The 16250-nt window shown below is 53.1% G+C and overlaps 3 protein-coding genes across 7 annotated transcripts in view; all 3 read left to right on the top strand.

Moving 5' to 3' along the window:
* Nucleotides 1-4208, top strand: part of ITGB3 (integrin subunit beta 3) — a 17561-nt gene extending 13353 nt beyond the window's left edge. For both annotated transcript variants that reach the window (XM_021377941.1, XM_021377940.1), the window contains 5 exons: nucleotides 872-1094; nucleotides 1261-1361; nucleotides 1484-1603; nucleotides 2216-2382; nucleotides 3070-4208. In XM_021377941.1, coding sequence (XP_021233616.1) covers nucleotides 872-1094; nucleotides 1261-1361; nucleotides 1484-1603; nucleotides 2216-2382; nucleotides 3070-3138 — 680 coding nt within the window. In that variant the 3' untranslated portion in view covers nucleotides 3139-4208. The remainder of the gene's footprint in view (nucleotides 1-871; nucleotides 1095-1260; nucleotides 1362-1483; nucleotides 1604-2215; nucleotides 2383-3069) is intronic.
* On the top strand, nucleotides 4329-14064 carry LOC110388546. Of its 4 annotated transcripts, XM_021377942.1 has the most exons (19): nucleotides 4329-5143; nucleotides 5215-5500; nucleotides 5629-5731; nucleotides 5921-6108; nucleotides 6195-6274; nucleotides 6591-6698; nucleotides 7238-7297; nucleotides 7927-8031; nucleotides 8584-8682; nucleotides 9241-9309; nucleotides 9397-9513; nucleotides 10015-10083; nucleotides 10719-10811; nucleotides 11326-11428; nucleotides 11531-11604; nucleotides 12111-12254; nucleotides 12615-12686; nucleotides 13009-13135; nucleotides 13444-14060. In XM_021377942.1, the coding sequence occupies exons 2-19, from the start codon at nucleotides 5268-5270 to the stop codon at nucleotides 13706-13708; spliced, it is 2109 nt and encodes a 702-aa protein (XP_021233617.1). In that variant the 5' UTR covers nucleotides 4329-5143; nucleotides 5215-5267; the 3' UTR covers nucleotides 13709-14060. The 4 variants fall into 4 exon arrangements, with proteins under 4 accessions (XP_021233617.1, XP_021233619.1, XP_021233618.1 ...); XM_021377944.1 differs by having other exon boundaries at nucleotides 4329-5500; nucleotides 9409-9513; nucleotides 13444-14061; XM_021377943.1 differs by having other exon boundaries at nucleotides 4329-5500; nucleotides 5632-5731.
* LOC110388395 (EF-hand calcium-binding domain-containing protein 3-like) lies at nucleotides 14920-16176 on the top strand. The gene is made up of 3 exons (XM_021377611.1): nucleotides 14920-15137; nucleotides 15228-15347; nucleotides 15910-16176. Exons 1-3 carry the CDS (start codon nucleotides 15051-15053, stop codon nucleotides 16174-16176), a joined length of 474 nt encoding a protein of 157 aa, XP_021233286.1. The 5' UTR covers nucleotides 14920-15050.

A 16250-nucleotide genomic window follows, 5' to 3' on the forward strand; every position in this document is an offset into this window, starting at 1 on the left:
GGGGGGGGGAATGTGGCCAAGCCCTCCCCAGAGGCAGTACCCACAGAACCCAATCTTGGCAGACACCCCACCCCATGCCCTGTCTGACTCCACTGCCATCAGTCATGTCACATTTCACCATATCTCCCCAGACTTCCTCCACGCTTCCACGCGCTGTCGCACAGCGCTGTTTTCCTGTGACTCAGTTCCTCGTTAGCAGGGTTACACATTGATTTCTCATGCCAGTGCCCCCGAGGCCATGTGAGGGGATGGTGCCCAACCCTCCCCAGCTGAGAGCTGAGTTCCCAATGTACTCTGTGCTCGGGATGGGTCGGCGCGTGCCGGCTCTGTGGTGTTTCCACCTCTTGCTGTGTCTGGTGCTTGAGTCAAAAATCAAACCACAATCCAAATAGCTGCGGGCTCTGGCAGGACTTGAGGACGTCGGTCTGTCTGTCTATCTGACCGAGCCAGGAGAGCATGCAGAGATGCTTCCCAGCAGTCAGTTTCCCATGTATAGTGCAGGGCTGGGAAATGACAGCAGGGGTTGACCAGATGTCCCGACTGAATCCCCAAAGCTTGGGTAGCTCAGATGGAGCTGATTGAGCATCTCCCACTGCGGCTGCCAAAGCCGAGACAGCTTAGCATGAGATTTGTCTGTTTTCTTGTTTGGGTTGGATGAGAGGAACACCGGGGACACAGCAAGCAGCAAAGTGATGGGAACAGCAGTGTCCCACCCTAAGGACGGTGGAATGAAGATGTTCTGAGCGGTTGCTCCACCTTGCTATGCCATGCTCCAAGTGCAGGAGCATCCCACGGGGGTGATCCCCAGCAGGGATCTGTAGGGATCCACGGGGACACTTGAGGGTCCTGATGTCCTCCTTGCCGCCCCCAGGGCACGGGCAGTGCAGCTGCGGGGACTGCTTGTGTGACTCAGACTGGACCGGTGACTACTGCAACTGCACCACGCGCACCGACACGTGCATGTCCAGCAATGGGCTTGTGTGCAGCGGCCATGGCACTTGTGTCTGTGGCAAGTGTGACTGCACCCAGCCCGGCTCCTACGGGGACACCTGTGAGAAGTGTCCCACGTGCCCGGATGCCTGCACCATCAAAAAGTGAGTTTGGTTGGAGAGCTGGGGTGGTTCCATCAGGCTTTGTGGCTGCAGTGGAGTCACCACCCACAGTTTCTTTGGGTTGGGGTTATGGAGAGGGAAGGGTTGGAGGATGCCCTGCCCCGAGGATGTGGGAAGCAGCTCATGGTATTTCTGCCCTCTTCTTCAGGGATTGTGTGGAGTGCAAGAAATATGAGCGGGGCACGCTGGTGGAGCAGCAGTCCTGTGGTCGTGTGTGCCGTGATGAGATCGAGACGGTGCAGGAGCTGAGTAAGAGCTGGGATGGAGCACACGGCACAAGTTTCTGCCTAAAGCACAGATATTTGAGGCTGTGTGCACCTTTCATGTGTGCCCCCACCACGAGGGCTCTGACAGCTGCTCACCCCCCCCAGGTGACAGGGGCAAGGATGCTGTGAATTGCACCTACAAGGATGAGAATGACTGCGTGGTGCGCTTCCAGTACTATGAGGACTCCAGTGGCAAATCCATCCTCTATGTTATAGAAGAGCCAGGTAGGGCCTGGCGGGGGGCCTAATTACAACTCACTGTGGGGGGTCTGCACTAACCTATGGGCTTCATACCTCCCAGCCAGGCTCTGGCATGGGTAACAGAGCTGCTTTGTTCCCCGCTCTGTGCACCGGGGCTGTGATTGCCTGCCTCTGTCTCACATTTCCCCACACTCCCAGATTGTTTCACCCCCTGCTGAGCTGCCAAGGACAAGCTCAGCCTTCCCGCCCCAATTCTGGCTCCAGGGGTCTCATTTTCTTGAGGCTGAGCCAGCTCCAGTTGGCCATTCAGGAGTAATGCTGGGATTGCACCCATGGTCAGGGATATGGCACTCCCTGCATGGAGCAGAGCTTCCAGTATCCTGGGAGGCTGCTTTCAGCCTGAGCAGGGGGCTGTGTGACTGCAGAGCCTTCAAACCCAAGGTCCTGAAAGCAGCTCCAGGTCTAATTGCAGCGACCCATCACCTCCCCCTCCCCAACACTGCAGGTACAGGCAGTGTGTGTGGGGAATAGTGTGAATGCTCAAAGTTAGAGGTTCTAAAATGGTGGAGAATCAAGCACTCAAGTGACCAGAGGAGCCCCTGTAGACCACTCAGCCATGCCCTTCTATCCCACCAGAGTGCCCAAAGGGGCCAGACATCCTGGTGGTGGTGCTCTCGGTGACGGGTGCCATTCTGCTCATCGGCCTGGCTGCTCTGTTCATCTGGAAACTCCTCATCACCATCCACGACCGCCGAGAGTTTGCCCGCTTTGAGGAGGAGAAGGCCAGGGCCAAGTGGGACATGGTAAGGGCCAGAGGGGTGGGTGAGGTGAGCATGAGACCATGAGTTCTTCATCCTCTGGGCTGAGTGGGTGCAGATCCCAGTGCTCCCAGCATACGAGCCCAGTCTGTGATCCCCAGCCCCTGGTCCTTGTGGAACAGCTCATCTCTGAAGCATGGCATGGTGGCTCAGCAAGACCTGGAGTGGCACCATCAGCCTGGACACCTGCGGTGGTCCCAGGGGCTGTGCACAGAACACAGCAGATGTCCCAGCTGCTTTTCCCAGTGTATCCTGAGTGCTTCCCTCTAGCATGAGTCTCTTACTCACTGCCCACACCAATGTTCCACCTCATGAGCTGGTGGAACATAGCTGCCACGGGATGCTGGAAGGGCTGAGGCACCCGCAGCACAAGGGAAGGGGCTGGGATGGCACCAGTGCCTGTCCTCTGTCTCCCAGAAGGAAGGGATGGGAGAGATGGGGATGTCCATCCTGGAGGCTCTGCTCCTGAGCTCCCGCTGCCTTTCCTCTACAACACATTTCCCCTGTTCTTCCCCATAAAACCTCCTGGGGAGCTGTTAAACTGCAGCACACTGTAGCTCCAAAGCTCTGCCATCTGCATCCAACACCCAACGGTGCCTCAGTTTCCCCAAGTGTGAAGTGCAGAAAACACCGATGCCAACCACAAAGTGATGCTGTTTGCTTCTCTTCCAGGGCAACAACCCATTATACAAAGAGGCAACCTCAACCTTCACGAACATCACCTACCGGGGGAACATGTAGGATGCTGCACCCAGTGCTGGCTGTGGGATCAGCCCGGGACCATGGGATCTCCTGGAGTCCAGTTTACAGAAAAGCTTGTGTGTGTCTGTGTGAGTGTCTGCGTGTAATTTAACAACCCCTTGGCTGTCTCTGGCCCCGCTGCCCATCACCTCACCGTACTGCAGGGATGTGCTTCCACAGCAAACCTCTCGTCCTTACCTCGGTGGGCCAGCGGCCCCTCCATACACTGAACGTGGTGACATGGGACATTCTGCCTTGGAGAGACTGTGAACTGTGAGGTGCTCATCGGGCTGAGGGGATTTGGGTAGAACCCAAGGCCAAGGTGCGTTCTCCTGCATGGCCTGTGCTGGAGAAACCCACTGAACAGCTGCAGCCCTTGTGTTGCTTTATGGGTTGAGGACACTCAAGCAACCAGCCAACCCCCACCTGTCTGACACTGCTGTGATCTGGGACAGTGCAAAGCAGTGGCCGGGCTCTGTGTGACCTCCTCCTTCCCTCCATCTGCCACCAGTGGCCACTTCCATGTAGCACCAGCTGTGCTGGTCCCAGAAACTCCCACCACCGTCCCCCTTCAAAGAGCACATGGATGCATTATCCCTTGAGCCTGGCTCTCTGGGGAGCAACCTCCCAGCTTTTTTCTGTGCTTTTTGGGCTGTGTCATGGTACTGTGCTCGGTTTTCTGTGCGGCTCAGGGTCCAGAAGAGCAGGCAGGGGTCAGGCCCCATCCTGCTACCTCCAGCTGTGGTTTTGTCCCCTGTGGAAAAAAATATCCTGGTGGCAGAGCTGGGTCAGCTGTTGTGGTGCCTGCCCCATGCAGATCCTGGTGGCTCTGTTCCCCTTGGTTCTACCAAAAAGTAATGGAGATCCTGTGCCCCATGCCCACCCCTAGTGCCTGAGACTGTCCTGCAGGTGCTGGCTGTGTCCACCTGCCTGTTCCAGCAGCGTGGAAATGGGAGCAGCATCAGGGATGGTGCTGGGTGGCAGCTGGGGCTGAGCCCAGGGGGTGGGCAGAGATTCACTGCACCTGTGGGCACTTCCCAGGGCACCAAATAAAGAAACTCAAACATTCAGTGGTGTCAGCATCCAGCTCTTGGCCATCTCAGCGTAGTGATGGATGGATGGAGCTGGGGGCTTCTGGGGTCACAGGGCAGCCCCAAGCCTGCTGCTGCCTGGAATTCTCCTTGTAGCTCCCACTCTTCACTGCAAGGTGAAGAACTCCCAAGCTTCTGCAGGTCTCCAAAAGTTTTTCAGTATGCTGGAAAAGCCCCCGAAGGAGGAGGGCAGCTGGGCTGAGACCGCTGCAGGACCAACGTGGGGAGCAGCTGGGGTGAAGCTGAGAAAGTTGGGAGCGGAGTGCTGCCTGGGCACACGCTCATCATCACATCGCAAAGAGCTGCAGGGACACCTGGTGGCACCTTCCGAAGTAGCATTTTAGGAGCAGAGGAGATGCTGAAATAGCACACTGTGTGAAGGGGCACGAGTTGTGCTTGTGAGGATGCTGAGGCTGAGGCCTGCAGAGTCATCTCAGTGGGCAGCCCCCAGCTGGGGCAGACGGGTGGGTTTAGCTCTTACAGCTCCCATTCACCCTGTGGGATGTGGGGTGCCCACACCCCACATAGTGGAGTCAAGGGGAGGCTCTGGGGCAGCGCTCAGTGTCCCCAGCTGGGTGCTGGGTGCAGGTTGGGGCTGGGCATTTCCAGCCAAGAGTGATTGCATGGGGGTGGTGCAGGGCTCAGCAAGAGGCAGCTGGAGGGATGGAGGTGCACCTGTACTCAGGCCCTGAATGTTGTCCCCATCCCTGTGCCACTCTGTGCCTTATGGACCAATATGGTCCCCATTGGAACCTAGCGCTCACAGGCACAATAGAACTGAGCCAGGGAATGTCCCAGGAACTCTGTGACATCAGGCGGAATTGTGGCACCAGGCAGTGAGCTTAGGGACAGCCGTGCTCTGTCTGGGTATGCCTGAGGCTACCAGGGCAATCAATTGACCAGAGAATAAGCCAGTAAGGTGGGGTCACTGGAGAGACATGACCTGGGTGCCAGCACAGCCCCACAGTGCTTCTGTTCACACCAGAGCCAGCCAAGGAGGGGACGGAGCCCAACAAGCCATTGAAGTCCTACAGCTTCATGGCCACCGAGCAGCAGCAGCTGTCACAGCGTGGCTTGGAAGAAGCTGCCAGCTCCAGAGACATGGTGGTCCCCATGAAGTCCTCCACACCAAGCAGGACCTCTATGTCCAGTAGAGCCTCCATGTCCAGTAGAGCCTCCAAATCCAGCAGGACCTCTGTGTCCAGCAGGATTTCTGTATCCAGCAGGACCTCCACATCCAGCAGGACCTCCATGTCCAGCAGGACCTCCAGGTAAGTGAGGGGATGGATGGAGCCCGTGTCTGTCCATGTTTTAGGGCTCCTTCATGCTCCCTGCTCACCCTCAAGGCAGAAAAGCTTCAGGATGGGCTGGGGAGGGTGACAGGACTGTGCCTTCCTAGCAGGAAGTCTATCCAGCAGTGCATGATCCTGATGGCTGAGACCTACCCACCCAGGCAGGAGGTGCGCAGGACAGGCATGCCAAAAGTGGATAAAGCAGCTCAGGTGAGGGTGGGCAAACCATGAGCCCGTCACCTACACACGTGCCCCACAAACTCAGGGACACAACTGGGCCAGGGGCTTGGTCTTGGGATGGCTCTCGCAGCTGCTGAGGCCCAGGTCTCTCCTGTTGCTTTCTCTGGGCTCAGCCCATTCTCAAGTGGGGTTTGATGGCATGGGTGTTCCCTGCTTCAGACCCCCCGGTCCTTTGATGCATCACTCAACCAACGGCGCCCTCGGCTTAAAAAGAAAAGTAAAAGCAAAGATGTGAGCAGCGACCAGGATCAGCTGCGAGCCTCGAGGGACAGCAGTGCCACAGAGATCATCCCCCAGGCAGTGGGGCACAGGACTCCCAGCCCCCCCGAGGTCACACCCCAGCACAGGTAATACAGCCCAGTTCTGCCCCCAGGGTGACCCAGTTTCCTGAGGCTCAGGGACAGGCGCTCAACATGGGCATCTCCATTCATAGGAGGAGCGAGGTCTCATCCAACACATGCATGGATCCTGATGAGGAAGGGTGGGAGGACCAGGCTGTGCTGGAGGTGGAAGGTAACCCCCGGTTCTCCACGCTCAGTTCAGCCAGCTGCCAGGGGAGTGGTGGAGCCACTGTCCTGGAGGTGTTCAAGGAATGTGTGGTTGTGGCACTTAGGGCCATGGTTAGTGGGCACGGTGGTGATGGGCTGACTGTTGGACTTGATGATCTTAGAGGTCTTTTCCACCCTTTATGATTCTGTGATTTTACAGCTGTGTTGGTTCTAGCGTACCCCTCTGAAATGAATCCAGAAACAAGACTCAGGGGCTGTTTCGGATGGAAGAACTTGATGCTGGTGTTCATCCACCCTCAATTCTCCTTCAACCACTGCAGGGGATGAGGCTGATGTCCACAGCCGGGGCACTGTCATGGGGGACAGCCAGGGGATCAGCCCCCCAGAGGAGGAAATGCAGGAGGGGCTGAAACACACCCAGGCACACGGTGAGCATGGAGGCACTGCCCTAACCCAGACACACATGTGCATCAGCCTTGTCTTCCTTCTCAGGCATGTTTTAGGACACATGGAACACATGGCATCTCCCAGAGGTGAAGCTCACAGCCCCTCAGCCTCCAGGCTGGCTCAGCAGGCTCAGGCAGGCTGTCCCGTGTCATCTCCATCTCGATCTCACAGTTTCAAGATCTTCAGCTTTAAATTTCTAGTAGAAATTAGATATACATTTGTAATGAAATTTGAAATGCTAACGTTTGCCATGTGCCTCCAGGAGGTGGGTACAGTCTGTAACTCCAGGAGTTACAGTCCCTTAGCATGGGGCCTGGTGTTGTTCTACAGGTGTAATGAGAAGGTGACCACGTTACCCTGTGCCCACAGCCACCAGCACCCACTTCTCCTTTGGCCCCAAGTTCAAGCAGCCACGAGATGCTCCCCCAGCTGCTGCCCCAGGCTGCAGCCCTCTGTGGGATCACCTGCAGGAAAGTGTCTTCATGCATCCTCCAACCTCAAACTCCTCTTTCCCTTCCAGAAGGCAGAGAGGTGAATCCAAGACCATTTCTGAAGGGTGATGGAAGCTTTCATAAGGAAGGTACACAGCAGAGAGCAGCCATGACCCCCCCCCTGCATGCCACAGCCAGGATCCCACATAGGGGTACACTGGACAAAGCCCCTGTAACACAGAAAATTTCCATTCAGCTGTAGCATGAGACAAGACCATGCTTAGCTAATCTCCCTGCTCCTTAATGTCAGTGAGCACGTTTGCTGGCAGGATAAGGCCCAGCACCACGAGGATCAGCTGCTGTGACCCAAAAACAGGGCCACGTGGCTGTGCTGGGCTATCTAAAGGAGCGTGAGCAGCCAGAGGTTCTCCTGGAGAAGGAGCAGGGCTGGAGGTTGCTCACGGCTCCCCAGGAGAAGCCATTTGCAAGTGGTAATAACTCCAACCCTGCTGAACCGGAACATTTGGGATGTGTTGAGGCTGTTGGTGTTGGGGACCACTAGATGGGGATGTCTGTACGCACTCAGACAGACAGTTCCCACTTCTTATCGCTCATCATTGCAGCAAGCATAATCCGATGTCTTTTAATAAACCTAAAAATGAGCAAAGCTGATGCAGCTAGCCCAAGGTGCATCCTGTCCTATTCACAACCCAGAACGGTGTTTTCCGAGCCTCTAGGAAACTTTCTGAGATGAAACACATTTCCCCGTTGGTTGCAGGAAAGCAGGTCAATGGTGGAGAGCTGAAGTCTCACCCAGCCCCTATGGAAAAGCATTTACCGGACCTTAATCGCCAGGAGGCACTGGGGGATGTGGCTGTGGATGGTGAGTGTGTCAGCACTTCGGGGTGTTCAGGATTTGGATCATTTTCCAGGCAGAAAGCTTCGGAATTGGAGATGAAGAGGAGAAAGGAATTGACTTTTATAAAGTCACTACGCTGACATTTCCCAGGGCACAAAATAATAGAACAGCGCAGGTTGGAAGGCACCTCGGGAAGTCTCTAGTGCCACCTCCTGCTCCAAGCTGGGTCAGCTGTGAGATCAGACCAGGTTGCTCTGGGATTTATCTGTAAAAAGGACTGTAAAGAGTCAGGGTTAGCTTGGAATGAGAATGCTGTGCTCTAGGGAATCCTGGGCCTCCAGTCTAGATGGCCAGCTGGCCAGAAAGTATGGGAATCGGTTTTGGGGCTAAATGCTCTAAAATCACCAAATCCTTTGTGGACATGAGAGTTCTCAGTGTTGTCAACTCCCTTTTTTTGTAGAAAAACACAAAGCTGCAGCCAGGATGCCTCCCTGCAAGCTCTTGTCTGTCTGTCAGCCCCTCCTTCCTCAGGAGTATTTCCCCTTTAACCTTGCTCCGTCTCCCCCTGCACCCCAGGGGATGCAGCCAGCAGCCAGGACCCCGACTCCAGAGTGGGCACCAGGGAGATCTCCTCAGCCAGTGAGGAGCTGCAGCAGATCCTCAGACACATCACAGGTGGGAACTGGTATCCCTCCTTGTTTCCTGCTTCTGCATAGCCCCTGCAGCCAGAAACCCAGAGACTCAGGGAGGCTGCTGGGTGCCTGCAGATGGCCATGATGTGGGATATGCCTTGCACGCAGCAGAGGTGAAATTCTCTCCGCTTCTCCCTTCCCTTTAATCTAGTGTTAAATGTTTGCTATGCATTGTTTGGCACAAGTGGCTCCATGTGTCCTGGCATGACACAAACACCGTTCCTCAGTGTGTCAAAGGAAATGGGGTTTTGTGTCTAGAGAGTGTTACATACAGCGTAGTGTATGGAGGGAAGCACTGGGTGATGAATGGCCGTGGAGGGGGAATTTAATCTTTCTTGGCCTCAGCATCTCACCCTGCCTGGGAGGGAGGGAGTTTCATTGCATTATTGTGGCTACGGTCCTTTAGATCCTCAGATGGAAAGGGTAGGTGAAAGGCAAATGAGTCTCTATTATTATTATTAATAACCTTTATTTTTTTGCCAAGTCCCTCTCTGCTGGCTGCCAGCACGGAGAGGAGGTTTCCAACACTTTTTCGTTACAGAGGACACAGACACCATGGATAGTCAGGGCTCTGACCCTGCAGAGGAGCTGGATCCTTCTGCTGTGAATGGTGAGGGTCTCTACCTTCCCTTCACTGCCACTGTCTTGGCTCAAACGTCCCCAGAGAGCCAGTCTGCTCCATTCAAACCTTGCCCAGCCCCTGTTGTAGGAGCTGAGGAAGATATTCAAGACCTTGATTTCATCCTGGATGCCCCAGCCAGCAAGGTTCACCGGAGCAGCCTGGAGATGCAGGAAGCCTTGGGACACGTGGAAGGTAAGGGCAGGCTTTTGACATCTTTTTCCCTTGGAGGAAGCCTAAAAATCTCTGGAAACCAACAGCTGAGTTAAAAGCCTTCTGCATACCTACACTGGTGCTTGTCAAGCGATGAGGACATGATGTTAATGCAAGAAGACACGCGAGACAATTGATCCCACTACAATAATAAAGTGAGTTTCTACTCTTGTGAAGTAGACATGGAGAAAAGCCTCTGCAGGAGAGGGAAGTGATTGCTCCTCTAGCAGTACAGTCCTCCTGCCCTTTTCCCAGTGCTTAACCCTCACCAAGGACTTCATCATGCCTTCATTTGGAAGCAACAAAGCTCAAACCAACATCTTAGGAAATCCCCTGACTCATGTGGCAGCTGCCAGTGGTCCAGCACCTAGTCCTCCCCATGCTCTGATGCCTGTCATTTCCACCTATTTATTCTTCCTCTTTTTGTTGTTGTTGTTATAGCTGTCTGTTATTCCCACTGAAAGCTCTCCTCTCCCCCTGTAGCTGTGAACATGAGTCTGAGTAAATCCATAAAGGCGGTGAGGAAGGTCCAGCAAACACCCCTGGGAGAAGGTGAGTGAGATCCCCGTAACAAAATCTGCTGCTAGATAGCAACAAACAGGACCAGACAAGAGTCCTTCAGAAGAAAACTCTGCGGCCACATGTTTTAATGAACTGCAAATCTGCTGGTAATGAAGCTGTGCAGGGAGAGGCAGACAGACCAGCAGCTGCAGTGCATTTCCAATGGCACGATGCTGCCCACAGCAAAGTCAGTGTTGTAGCTCCTGAGCCACGAGGGTGGGAAGGCATAGATGTAGAGCGGGCTGCAAAGATTTACTTGACACTCTGGCTTCTGTTCCCCTTTTTGCTGCATCTCTCCCGTACTACACAGGCCTGGTTTGTCTGCAAGCCACCTCACATCGCTCTGCTTCCCCCTCCTAGCAGCGATGGCAGGGCTTTTCTCCTCCCTGTGAGCAGGCAAGATTAATTTCACTAACGTGCTGAAAAGACTTTAAATTCTCTGGAGGACAGAGCTGGAGAAAGGCAAATGATATTAATAACGTGGTTCTTATTTAACTCATCTCCCTCCATGCCCTGGGTGTGCATGGAAAGCAGTAGCACCTTCCTAATATGATTAAGATGGTGCTTAAAACATTCATGCTTAGAAGGAAAACAATGCTCAAGAGGGCTTCTTTTTGTTTTCATAGAGGACAAGGATAACTTCTGTAGTGAGGGCTCCATCCCGGCCAACCTGAGCATCTACTCAGCCCTGGAGGAGCTGAAAGAGGCACAAGTGGATGGTCAGTGAATCACAGAAATACTGGTGTCAGCTCCCCTCTGTGACTAGTCAGCCTTTGGCTACCACGAGGCACCGTGTACAAGAGGCAGAGAAAGGAAAAAACAGCCAAAATAGCTTGTACAGCTGGGGGGAGGGGGCATCAAGTCGTCCCATGCAGTGACTGCTTTGAAGGGAAAGGCAAAGAGGATGCAAGGGATATAAGTCATGCTCCATATCCACTGCGGTGGGATGGGAAATCAAAGACTTAAGTGTCAAGAAGAAGGAATTCAGGCTTCCCATAGGGAAGGTGCTGCAGGACGGGACAGGGGATGCTGGGAGACATAGGATTTCCCTTGCTGGCTGTCCTGCTGCCCATGGCCAGAAGGACTCAGTGAGTTAGTGCTGCTGTAGCACAAAACAGGGAAAAGTGTCATCACAGGGTCCGTCCAGCTCTCCTCCTTGGGATGCTGAAGATGTGAATGCTGGTGAGAGGGAAGCCCATGAGACTCCATTTATTTGTGTCTTTCCACATCCAGGAAAAGCTGCTTCTGCTCCTGGCCATGTTTCCCAAACCCGTGTAGCAATGAAGCTTCCACCAAAGAAGAAGGTGGTAAATCCCCTCGAAACAGACACAAGCAGGTGAGCATGAAGGTGGAAACGGGGAATGTGCTGCCGCCTGTTGTACAATTATGCCTCGGCTGCCACTCTGTCCATCTCTCTTTATCATTCTGTGCATGGCAGTGAACTCACGGAGATCCCTCAGACAAGAGATGAGTGTGAAGCAGTGAAGAACTTGACAAAGAAACAGCAAAAAGGTACCTCATTACGTGCTCCCCCCACAAGACAGGTTTTCAGCACCAGCAGGAGTAGTTGGACCTTTAGATGGGTCCCACAGAGCTGCACGATCCTCCCCACACAATAACCACTCTGTGGGGTACACAAAGGAAGGGACAATCCCGTGTCCTAAGGATGCGGGAGCCCAGCAGCTGAGGGTTGATGAGGAAAACCATCAATACCCTTTCTGGCAGAGGGACAGCTGAATGTCCAGAGAACAGAGCTGGAACTAAACCAACCACCTCACCCAGCCCCTCACGTTAAATACTCACTTACCCCTCCTCACCCCAGATTCCCCAGCTCTCCTGCACTGTCAGCAGCCATTTAGAGGCAGATGCTTTGATGCTGTCAGGAAGGAACAACCTACTCAAAAATCCCTATTGGTTATAGTTCATTGCTTCCAAAAGAACACAAGACAGGTAGAGCCTTCCCCCCCCCCCCCCCCCCACCCTGTTTAACCTGCTGTCCTCTCCCTGCCTGCCTGCAGCATTCTCCGATGCTTTCAACTTCTTCCCCAAAGACCTGGATGGCAATATTAACCTTCAAAACCTGGAGGTGATCGCTAAGCAGCTGGGGATTAGCTTCGATGGCCAGGAGACACACAAGAAGCTGGTGTGTGCAGATGCCGATGGTGAGTGCATCAGACCATGCACGGATTGTTCTGTGCTTGCAAAGTGACCTCTTTCCCTGTGCCTTCCCAGCCCTAGGCACTGCTGTACTGAAATGTATTCTAAGCCAGAGGCTGTGCTTGAGTTGCTGTGTTTTAGCACTCACTGGTGACTCTGTCCTTCATGAACGTGTGTCACACTGCTGCTACAGACCCCCTCGTGCATGCTCCACAGCCCAGTTACTTGTGAAAGCTTTGAAGGCTTTTTCTTCTGCCCTTAGTTTTTAGAGAGCAAATCTTTCTGCAGAGCCAGCTCTGAGCTGCTCGCCCTGTTTCATTCTAGCAAAAATCTGCCTTGCTAACAGAGATGCCACTTGTTTGCAGGAGACAAAGCAATGAATTTCTCTGACTTTCTGACCGTCATTACTGACAAGAACTGTTTTATCCAGACAGTGTGTAAGTAAGAAATACCCTACCTAGGTACAAGTTGCTCCCCTCCAGAAGAACACTCACTTATCCAGAGATATCTGAATTACCTGATTCTCATTCTAAACGGTACTGAGCAAGAAATCAGCACTGTGACCCAGCATTGTGGCTTATGAAAAGCTGCAAGGACTCATCCTCCCTGCTGGACACCCAACCAGCACTCGGCAGCAAATGGGGATGGATCCCCACTGAGTAGATCTTGCTGGGGTCTGCTGGGGTCTCTGCTCCCCCTGAGCTCTGTGAAGGTAAGACAAGGCTCAGCTGTGGCTCTGACTGCTCTCCTCCTCTCCAGTCCCTGACAAAAATGACTCAGGCAACTCTGACCATGTCGATGCCAGAGGAATCCTCCTCCTCAAAGTCTTGCTGAAGCTGATGGAGTTGGAAGCGCTGCCCCAGAGAACTCTTTTCCAGATTTCAAGGTGAGCTTCCTTAATGCTACAAGTCAGAGAAGGAAGACCCCCCTTTTATTGTGATATATACATGCTATCTAATTAGATAAAGTGATAACAGGGGCCCAAGTCTACATTTCCTGAAATGCTTCATATCTAGCTGGACAACCAAAAGCACGCACATAGCTTTGGTACCTACTTTACACAGGTGTTGTTCTAAACGCCACGTGTACCCATTTAAATATCATCTTTCCAGTTATGCCAGTGTACAGCATCCTGTGCTGAGCAGGCCTTGGGCTGTGCCTCACTGGTCAGTGGTGCTCTCTTTTGTCTTCCAGTTACTACCAGCAGAAGCTTAGGGATTGCGCTAGTGAGCAAGCCTGGATGGACGCTGATTTCCTCTTGAGTCACAAAAAGAATAACAAAAACAGGAAAGTTCTGGTTTTTCCTTTATCTTCCTTTGTAAGCGCTGCCCGCATCTCACTGATGAAGGAAAGAGAGGCAACAGCTTATTTGGAGCAACTCAAAGGTAAGGCTCACATGCTGCCATGCCCAATGTCCAGCAGGGAATTTACTGGATCTGTGAGGGTGAAAACCTACTGAGGTCTGTGCCACGTCTTCTTCTATTCCTCCCTGGCACACGGCCTTCTGCAAAGCTGGAGAAATCATGCTTCTGGTATCAGCACTATATAAGCAAATGTTTCATAGAATCATAAGGTTGGAAAAGACCTCTAAGATCACCAAGTCCAACTGTCAATTCATCCCCACTATGCCCAATAACCATGCTCCTCAGTGCCACATCTCCATGGTTCTTAAACACCTCCAGGTGTTACATATCATTGTTACCTTGGATTAGAGGCAGACTCCCACCTCACTGCAACCCTCTTTCTGGTAGTTGCAGAGTGATAAGGCTCTCCCCCGAGCCTCCTCTTCTCCAGGCTGAACAATCCCAGTTCACTCAGCTGCTCCCCATAAGACTCGTGCACACACCCCTCACAGCTCTGTTGTCCTTCTCTGGACACACTCCAGTGCCCCAATGTCTTTTGTGTAGTGAGGGGCCCAGAACTGAGCACATCACTGAGGTATGGCCTCACCAGGGCTGAGTACAGAGGGACAGTCACCTCCTGCTCCTGCTGGCTGCACTATTGCTGATACAAGGCAGGATGCCTTTGGCCTTCTTGGCCACCTGGGCACACTGCTGGCTCATATACAGCCAGCTGTCAACTAACATCTCAAAATCTTTTTTCTCCATGCAGCTTTCCAGCCACTCTGCCCCAAGCCTGTAGTGTTGCATGTGGTTGGTGTGACCAAAGTGCAGGACCCAGCATTTGGTCTTGTTGAGCTTCATCCCATTGTTCTCAGCCCAGCGATCCAGGCTGTCCAGATCCCTCTGTAGGGCCTTCCTACCCTCAGGCAGATCGACACTTCCTCCCAACTTGGTATTATCTGAAAATTTAATGAGGGTGCACTCAATCCCCCTCATCGGGATCGTCAGTAAAGATATTAACAGGGCTGGCCCCATGGATCTAAGTTTCCTACAGCCTAGGCAGTAATTCCTAAGAGCATCACAGAAAACTGAGCTGGAGCAGACCTCAGGAGTCCATCCATCTAGGAACACTCACGGGTAAAGATGCAAAATTGAACAATTGGAGTTCTGCTCCAGAGGCTCCGAGAGAGAAAGGAATTGCCCCCCACAGGTATCTCTGGTGGTTGACTAGCTTTGTGTTTCAGAAGTGTAAGGAATCTTGGGACCTACCTAGCCCTTTCCTGGTCAGAGAAGCAAAACCAAGAGGCAGCTGGCTGTGGCTGAGCAGTCAGTGACTCTTGTTCTTATTTCCCCTTACCAGAACGCGCGCCCAATTCAGAGAGCCCCTATGCTCAGGTACCCATCTGCCCACTGATTTCTAAACAAGATGCAAAGACACTGGTGAAGCCAAAAAAAGACATGCAGAAGCAGACAAAGCAGAGAAAGAAAGAGCCTGTAACTTCAAAGGAGAGTCGCCTCAACTGTAAGAAAAAACAGGTTCAGGAGGTAAGAGGCAAGGGTGATGTTTCAGCTACATGCAACAGTACCAAAAGAAGCCTGAGGACAAGCCTTATAACCTACGTTTTGTTTCATCAGGCTGCACCCAAGCCTCCTGCTCAGAGCAGCGAGAAGAAACGCTCCCCTGCCATCAACTCAGAGCGCCCAAAAAAAAGGCGTCACCCACCAACAGCCAGAAAGGGCAAGGCACAAGCACGTGTGAGTGTGAAGTCCAGCCCCATGCTCTGTGCTCACTCACTTCACATTTCCTCACCCTTCTCTGCTGTGGCGCTCAGTTACACAGCCAGGGGTTCAACTGCTTGCTCTTTTTTTCTCCCTGATAGCAAAGACACAGAGCTGGTAGAAATATATAATGATACTTGGTAGCAAAACTTACATACAGTAGCAAGGAGATGGGGACTGCTGATACTGTATAACTCAGAGCAGAGGTGTTACCTTGATAATGTGGGCTCTGCAGTTATTCCGCAGTTGGACTCATGTAACCTATCTACTAACAGTCTGGTGAACACTTTAGCTAGACATGGGTAATAATGAGCAATTTTGTCCTAACAGCAAGGAAAAATGAAACCAGGGGTATAGTAATAGCTTGTTTTATTACAGTTAATCATCAGTGTGAATTGGTTATAACCTGCCTCCACTGCATCCTGACACGTCACTGAGGTGCTTTGTATGTATGTCTGTGCCACGTGCCCCTGGGGGGACTAATCTGCATGGTTCCTTCATGGGGATCTGCCCCTTAAGCTCCTCTCCTTTCTGTCAGGAGGCACAGGTGGCCCAGCGCTACAGGTACAACCTGGCTCTCCGCAAGCGTTCCAGCCTGCTCAGGCTGTGGCAGAAGATCCACGGGGCTCAGATCGGCCGGCAGACGGGCAGCAGGCGCTTCTACCACACCTTCTCCACGTACTCCTGGTCCTGGAACGCGTGCCAAGAGCTGGTGACAGCCGATGAGCTGCAAGCACAGGACCGCCACCATGGCCGCTTCCAGCCGGCCACCAGGCAGCCACCATGGAAGAAGTGGGTGTTCTAGGTAGGGCACCAGCAGAGGCCGGCGAATGCTGGATGAGGCTGATTTGGACCAGACCTGCTGCCACCCTTCCTGCT

This window comes from Numida meleagris, chromosome 26 (genome assembly GCF_002078875.1).
Source record: "Numida meleagris isolate 19003 breed g44 Domestic line chromosome 26, NumMel1.0, whole genome shotgun sequence".
In the NCBI taxonomy this organism is placed as follows: domain Eukaryota; kingdom Metazoa; phylum Chordata; class Aves; order Galliformes; family Numididae; genus Numida; species Numida meleagris.